Source organism: Acipenser ruthenus, chromosome 8, assembly GCF_902713425.1.
Source record: "Acipenser ruthenus chromosome 8, fAciRut3.2 maternal haplotype, whole genome shotgun sequence".
NCBI lineage: Eukaryota > Metazoa > Chordata > Actinopteri > Acipenseriformes > Acipenseridae > Acipenser > Acipenser ruthenus.
The window spans coordinates 4,729,377-4,736,616 of NC_081196.1; the positions used below are offsets into that span (position 1 = coordinate 4,729,377).

General features: G+C 36.1%; 1 protein-coding gene across 3 annotated transcripts; it reads right to left on the reverse strand.

Annotated features, from left to right (window-relative positions):
* Positions 1-647: 647 nt before the first annotated feature.
* Positions 648-6,758, reverse strand: LOC117406132 (TIP41-like protein). 3 transcript variants are annotated; one of them, XM_034009966.3, is made up of 8 exons: positions 6,474-6,758; positions 5,234-5,367; positions 4,952-5,131; positions 4,736-4,835; positions 4,437-4,568; positions 3,674-3,769; positions 3,443-3,505; positions 648-3,143 (listed from the first exon to the last, which is right to left on the reverse strand). In XM_034009966.3, exons 2-8 carry the CDS (start codon positions 5,335-5,337, stop codon positions 3,009-3,011), a joined length of 810 nt encoding a protein of 269 aa, XP_033865857.2. In that variant the 5' UTR covers positions 5,338-5,367; positions 6,474-6,758; the 3' UTR covers positions 648-3,008. The 3 variants fall into 3 exon arrangements, with proteins under 3 accessions (XP_033865857.2, XP_033865858.2, XP_058884164.1); XM_034009967.3 differs by having other exon boundaries at positions 5,234-5,352; positions 6,474-6,757; XM_059028181.1 differs by lacking the exon at positions 6,474-6,758 and adding an exon at positions 5,452-5,470 and having other exon boundaries at positions 5,234-5,352.
* Positions 6,759-7,240: the final 482 nt, after the last annotated feature.

The window sequence follows — 7,240 nt, forward strand, 5'->3', positions numbered from 1 at the left end:
ACTTCAAATTAATCAGTAACACGAGAATATATCTGACGGAAGGAATATTTGAATATAATTTTCTTTTTTACTGACTCGTGTCCAGTTTTCCCTCAATTTCAATTACTGACACAAAATATAGCTCCGGGCATTGTATTTTGTAATCACATCTAGGTTTTATAACAAGTAGTGGAAATATATTAATGTATTTCTTGTAAATAAGTGTAGAATCTCAACAAGCTGTCGCATACTTAAAAGAATACAGTATACTGTACTGCCTAAAGAGTTGTTACAGACTGATACAGATTCCATGGCCTTTTGGATGTTTGTTCTAAAGTAATATTTTTTATTTAAATATTCGAGGACGGGATAAACTGCTGCTGTATTTATTTAGTACCCGGGACACTCCCAGCATTAATTCATTTCCGGGATATAATCCTACGATATCCATGTGAACGAGGTGATCGATGCAATGCTGGTTGATTCCCCAGTGTAAAATAATCCACTGCCTCTTGCAGTTCTGAACAGTGGCAAATCTAAATACGGCCAATATTACGTTTATTCAAATGGTGCCCTTTGTGTAGCAAGGTTATGAGATCTAACATCCAACAGTGTACACGAGTTAATTCAGCGTCTGTTAAATAACTAAACAGACACATTTGTGCCAATTCTATCCACATATCTCTAGACCAGTTTTATTTTCAGTTTTCCCTTACACTTATATGCATCAGTTTTCCAACAATCAAGTGATTTTGGTAAAAAAAAAAAAAAAAAAGAAAATTACATTTCAATTCATAATTAAAACGAACAACCTGTCTTTAAAATTTCTGGGACTAATAACTGAATATTTATCGTCCCAATAAATGCAAAATCTTTTTGCAACTAGACATGGAAACATCTGTGTTGGGTACAAGACACATCTGAAAAAGCAGAGTAAAAAAACAAAAAAACAAACAAACACTTATTTAGTTTCATTACAAAATCTTGAGACACAACTTTTGATTACAAGACGTTCCACTGTCTAACGTGCTGCACAGCTGACAGAAACAGTTTATACCAGAGGCATCTGTTTTGAGAGAGGAATTCAAGCATTTACTGACATCCAGCACATGCCCACAAGTAATAAATAAAGAGTAAACATGTTCAATTTCATTTTCTTAATGATTTTTTTTTTACTGTCCCTTGCCATTGTTATGATGTTTGCAATGATTCAAAGTGGTTTATATATTGCAAACATGTTTTTTTGTTTTTGGTAAGTCTGTGTTATGGTGCTTTCACTGGAGTTCAAAGGCAGCTTTTCAGTTCTAAGTGCCTGCTATAGATGTATGTGATGTAGATCAGCCAAAGCAAGCTTATGGAAGGAACAGTCAGCACCATATTGTGATTTGACACTTTGGATCAAGTTTCCTGTTTTGCTGGCAATACACTGTTGTTGCACTAGATGGCGCTGGAGATTACCAATGTAAAACACTTTGGCAGATCTAGCTGACACTACATATGTCTATGGCAGGCAAAGCAAATCTTCAAAGCATCTTAACACAGAATCACTCAATAAGAATGCTTGCAAAAATCATAACATGTAAGAGCAAAAAAAAGAAAATGACATTTGAAGCTTCCTGCACTTACTCTTCAAGGCATGTTTATTTATAACTTTAGATTCAGAGCCAGTTACTTGTTTGAAAGGAAAGCAGTGCAGCTATATAAACATCAAGACTGCAAACCATACAGAAATACAGGGATATATATATAAAAAAAACATCATGTTAAAAAATAAGCATGTATAAAGAGGCAGCATTCTCATTCTCTGGTCTTTGTGATTGTACAAGCTCCACGATAACAAAGTTAACACAGCCAAATTTACAATCAGAGAAAGAAGTAATCATCAGTTAAATGGTGAAAAGTCTGCATAATTATATTTATAAAAAGATTAAAGTCACTAGAACTGTAATAGTTACACATCAGGGGTCCTTCTAGTTTATTCATTTTTTTATTTAATTTTAGAAAAAAGTGCCGCGATGATTTCTTTAAAAAAAAACAAGCCCTAACCAATCATGATTAGTGCCGCTAGACATTTTTATTAGCTCTTTGAGGTGCTCGGAATATCCTAAAACAATACACTTTGACTTTCTAAAGGTATTTAACTCCAATTCAGAAAACAACCTTCCCATATGCAATTACACATGTGCACACTGTAGCAAGCTTTTCACATGCTTACACAGTACTGTACTATTCATTTACCATGCTTTCACCATGCTTGGGTTTGCTACCAAGGTGCACCCTGGGAAACTGCACAGACAGATTCCTGTTGTTTTGGAGGCTGGCTCAAGAAAGTTGTTGGGTTAGAATAGCAGATTCTGCAAAAGTAATCCTAACGGTGTTGCTAGCAGCATTAGAGATTCGACCATAAAGAAAGGCAATTTTAAAACGGTCATGGAAATTTGACTTTTTTCAGCTGTAGTCACTCAATGTGACAGCTGCCATACCACTTTCACTGCTCCCCTCATCTTGATGAGTTGCTATTAAATCCCTTCACTCACTTTGAAATCCACCCCATTGTGATTTAAGGGATGGAAATGTGAGATTAACAAATGGTGTTAGAAATCAAACGTTTAACTAGGGAGGCAGTGGACAAGGTACTGCGGATAATTAACCTTTGTTAATACACCTTTAAAGCTTAAAGTTATCGTATTAACAGGGACTCGTTGTGGTGTTATTCACAAAGCAAATTTACATATATATATCTATAAACCCAGATTAATAAATCATGTTAGCCTTTACATGCATTATTAAAATGTATGTCAGGTTTGTCAGGTTAGCACTAGTCTTGAACTGCCTTACCTAAATTAAAGTGTGGATACCTTCCATTATATTTTGTATATGCAGCATGAGTATAAATAAAAACACTTTTCCCCTAAACGCTGGCTGTCAAGTCAAGACGCCTGGATTTCTCTCAAAACAGGTCCACTTCAGTTATCATGAAAAACAAGAGTACAAGTGCCGATTCCTTAGCGTGCGCTTGTCTGCCCCGTTCACGTCCGCTCAGGTTCTGTCATTTCTGAATCCGACTCCTTGTCTGGGAATTCCAGTTTTTCACACTGCAGCAGCTTTATAGGAAGGTACTGTTGAATCTCATTGGGGTCTGTGTAAAACGCAGGGGGAACGTTCTAAACAGAACAGAGAAAGCATAGACGCCAGTATTAATAAAGACTCCAGAAACACAATTCATTATTAAGACATCATGGAATGATCCTAAACATCTTACAAACCGTAGACAGACATGTGTTTTGATATCAATGTCTTCATGTGTTCAGAAGAAACAAGACACTGAAAATATCTCTAAAGATGCACTTTCTTCGTGAAGTTATGGATGAGATACCAACAGCTTTTAAACTGATTTGAAGGGGTTTGATAAACATAAAGACTATTTATATATAGAGTTTTCTTTTGTGCAGTTCTTAATTACCTGGAGGTTTGCAATCTTGCTTTCTCGAGTACTGAACTCACGCAGCATGTAATTTGTGCCTGTCTGGATAAAATGAGAAAAACAATGCGTTTAAAAAAATTAAACCCAATATATTCTCTTTAAACAGTTTTGAATACACTAAAAACAAAACAATTCTCAGCAGTTGACACTATCCTACTGATCCACTGTACACCTCTGCGGATCTAAAACAGAAATAGTTTAAACGCTTACCTCGTGGTAGAGTCTTGTGTCATTCGTCCGAATAAGCACTCCGTCAACTCGCAAAAAGAATCTCATCAACACAAAGAAACTGGTGGGCATGACTCTCTGCACAACAACAAAAAAATCATATTTAAACAGCAAGCAGGGTGAGACGTTGGAAATCTGTTTGACTTGAAGTCACTTTTGCATCATCAAGAGACATGATTATTATTAAATCCAGCCACTTTTTATGTAAAAACAGAGGAACCATTTTTGATAGTTTTAAAACAACTGTACGTTAGTTTAGGGGAATGCTGTACATTTAGCCACTGTGTATGATTATTTATTAAATTTAAGACTTGATTAAACACTGTTTCAGTGTACTCCACGTACTTCATGATGTTTTAGGGAGATCTGCCTCTAACATCCATAACTATTAGGCACTCAATAGTGCTGAACTAAAGGAAACTGACACATGTTTACACTACAAGTCTTTTGAAGACATTGAAAAAGATTTCTAGTCGAAACGATACGTCAATGAATTTTTATTTCTTTTAGTATTTCTAAAGACATGTCAATAAGTTCAATAATCCAGCCTGTATGTAATAAATGCACACATTAAGGTCTCTGCAGAGGCACTTTTCAAAAAACCTTGCTGAACTGACATAGGCCTTGTCCTAGGAACCCAAAGTACACCACAAAACATAATAAACCAATAACTCCAATGTGAAGAAATATTTATAGAAAAAAAAATTACATATATTTATATATATAGTCCCGCAGTATTACTTACAATTTTTACGCTAACCATTGAGACCCCATGATCATGCAGCTCATCTTCAAACAATAAAACATCTTCAAAGAACATAATCTGTTCTCTGGCTTTTAGTTTCTCCATATCTATACGATCATCTGTAGTAGTGACCTGGAAATGGGCAGAAAGGCACATCATTTCAAGATGTGGGTTGTTCTTCGTTTTACATACAAGGGTTGAGACAAATAATTTTGAAAACCTGCCACATGTGGCACACACATTTCTGCAGGCAGGCTGATATTACTGTAGCACGTCACAGACAATGAAAACATAATTACCTTGAACTTCAAATTATCCCCCAGCAATGTGCCTTTATAGTCTGTAGTGTACGTCCAGTCGTAACGTTTCACAACTTCTTTAGAATGCTCCGAGTCTGCTCTGTAAATCCCAAGAAGTTTGCAACTTAATGCTTGATCTGGCATTGTATGTGTGTGTGTGTGTGTGCTTTACAAACAAACTGATTTTTTTTTTTTAAGTATCAGTTGTTTTCTTACCTAGTTTCCTGCCACTCCTGTGCACAGGCCACCTTCACTGAATCCTGCAAGTTATTCACACACTTCAGTGCGTCTATAGCATTGAACTGGATCCCAAAGCTGTCCGTGTGCTGTATCCGCAGCACATTGTCCCCAAACAGCATCTCGGGAAGGGAAGGCATGTGCATTTCTTCAGCTAAACTGTCAAGTAAAAAAAAACAAGCTTGGTTTAAAGGCAGCACTGAAATACATTACCCGAACGAAAGAGAAACTCACTATGACACAATCGGAAGGCATTCTTACCGTTCAATATCTTTAGATTTCATGATGTGCGTTTTCACTGCTGTTACCTGCCATGGTCCAAATGTGAAACCCTGTTTACTGCTTTTAAACCCGTGTGTCATCATAGCTGCAGGTGTTACCTGCGAAACACAAACCTAAAAGATCATTCACTCTTTCATGAGACGATTTGCTTCATATATATGAAAATATTGTATTACTAAAATTGAAAGCACGTCTACCATGGGGTGGCTAGTTCCTATAAGAAGAAAGGACTTTTTAAAATGCTGCCCAACTTCAATGACGTGATCGAAATGAGGTCCATTAGGTGCTGGGGTTGGCTGGGATGGGGATATCAACCACAATATTGTACTATTATTTAGACAGATAAAAATCCTGACAGTAGCAATTTGAATTAAAATATGGCTTCAGGGACCATCTCAGAATGCAACCCCATTACCATGTCTAGTCAATCAGTCAATCAATCACAAGTTATTCCCTTTTAAACGTGACATTTTCAGTATGCAGTATGTACTTGGATGGGTTCAGTGAAAACTCCATATCCCTGAAATGAATGCAGCAAGAAAATGGCAATATTGTGGAGTAAAGCAAAATGGACTGTTTGACGAGGTCTGATCACTTCTGGGATATTGACCCAAGACCCTCAGGATTTGCTTACTGGAATTAACTTAATCGGGTATAAGGGTATAATATACATGTTTTGGGTCTTGAAATTCAACCTTTTCCTATCTGAACACAACCAATAAGAACAACCTAAACTCCAAAGTTACCCAGACAGTTCTTGTGAACCAGCCCCCTGTGGCTGCGGCGAAAGGGTTATATTTCAATATAAATTAATTTCCGATCAATCAATTATTACGCCATACAAGTACAACATGTCCTTTTTGATTATAATGGATTGCAAGTATCGAACACCAAATAGTACAGTATTGTTCCGCTGGTAAATTTTAAATCTTAGCTGTAATCGATTTTCACATTTCGGTACCGTAAGATATTGTCAGACGTTGGTATTTTTGCAGACACAGGCTGTAGTTACTGCTGATTTCAAAGTCAACCCCAACAAAAAACAAATGCAATTACGAAACTAAAATTCTCAACTTTCTACAGACTGAGGAGAGATACACACAAGCCATCTAAATACAACAAAAAAGACAACGCTTCTCACGTTACAAACACGTTTTAAATGTTAAAAGTCTCCACATTGTACGAGCAACATAACACATTATGTAAGGCAATGTCCTACCTTTTATTAATATTTTTTGTTTAATAAATTTTTTTAAATGTGTAGGAACAGTTTTTTTTTTTCTAAACACAGCTTCTTAGTTGCGCTTCATTAAAATCCCTCCGATGTGATCGTAATAGCCTTTCAGTATTTAGTTCCGCGTGGAAAACAGGAAAAAATGGGATTTACAGAAACAGTGGTGTCAATTAATTTTTCCAGTTGGAAATACGTTGTCGATATTTTGTCTGTGTGATTTGATAAACTGGATTAAAAGTTAAATGCCGCACAAATAAGCGTCTGTTTTGTTTTTTTTAATCCGACGCTTAAAAAGTTCCGAGGGGAAACAAAAGTGTCGTGTGCTTGGTGTCCTAAGACGAGGGGACACTAGCTACATGTTGCTTGAAAGATGTAGAAAGGGATACTTTTTTGTAGTAGAAAGTGTCGTATAAGATACAAGTTTCAGGTAACTTCATTGCAAGCAACTGTATCAAAGGACTGTTGATTATCTAGAAGCAACATTACATCATAGAATAAATCAGCCAATGAAAGTGATGTAAAAAGTCATGTGACTAGCTTCTTTGCTGGCGAAAAAAAAGAAAAGAAAAATGGCGGAGATAATGACTGCAAAGACGGTGTGGAATATTGTGAGAGACGACTCTCCTTATCGTTTTTTTCATATATACACACGTTTAAGAATAAAGTTTATTATATGGTGAAAATTATGTAGACACTCAAAACACTAATACACTTTTTGGTAGGAAATATCATCTATGTATTGTTTTCTCTGT

Coding starts and splice junctions, on each gene's coding strand:
- LOC117406132 (XM_059028181.1), bottom strand. Junction 4,836..4,951: donor CAGGAGTGGCAGGAAACTAG/GTAAGAAAACAA, acceptor TGGGATTTACAG/AGCAGACTCGGAGCATTCTA. Junction 4,569..4,735: donor GGGATAATTTGAAGTTCAAG/GTAATTATGTTT, acceptor GCCCATTTCCAG/GTCACTACTACAGATGATCG.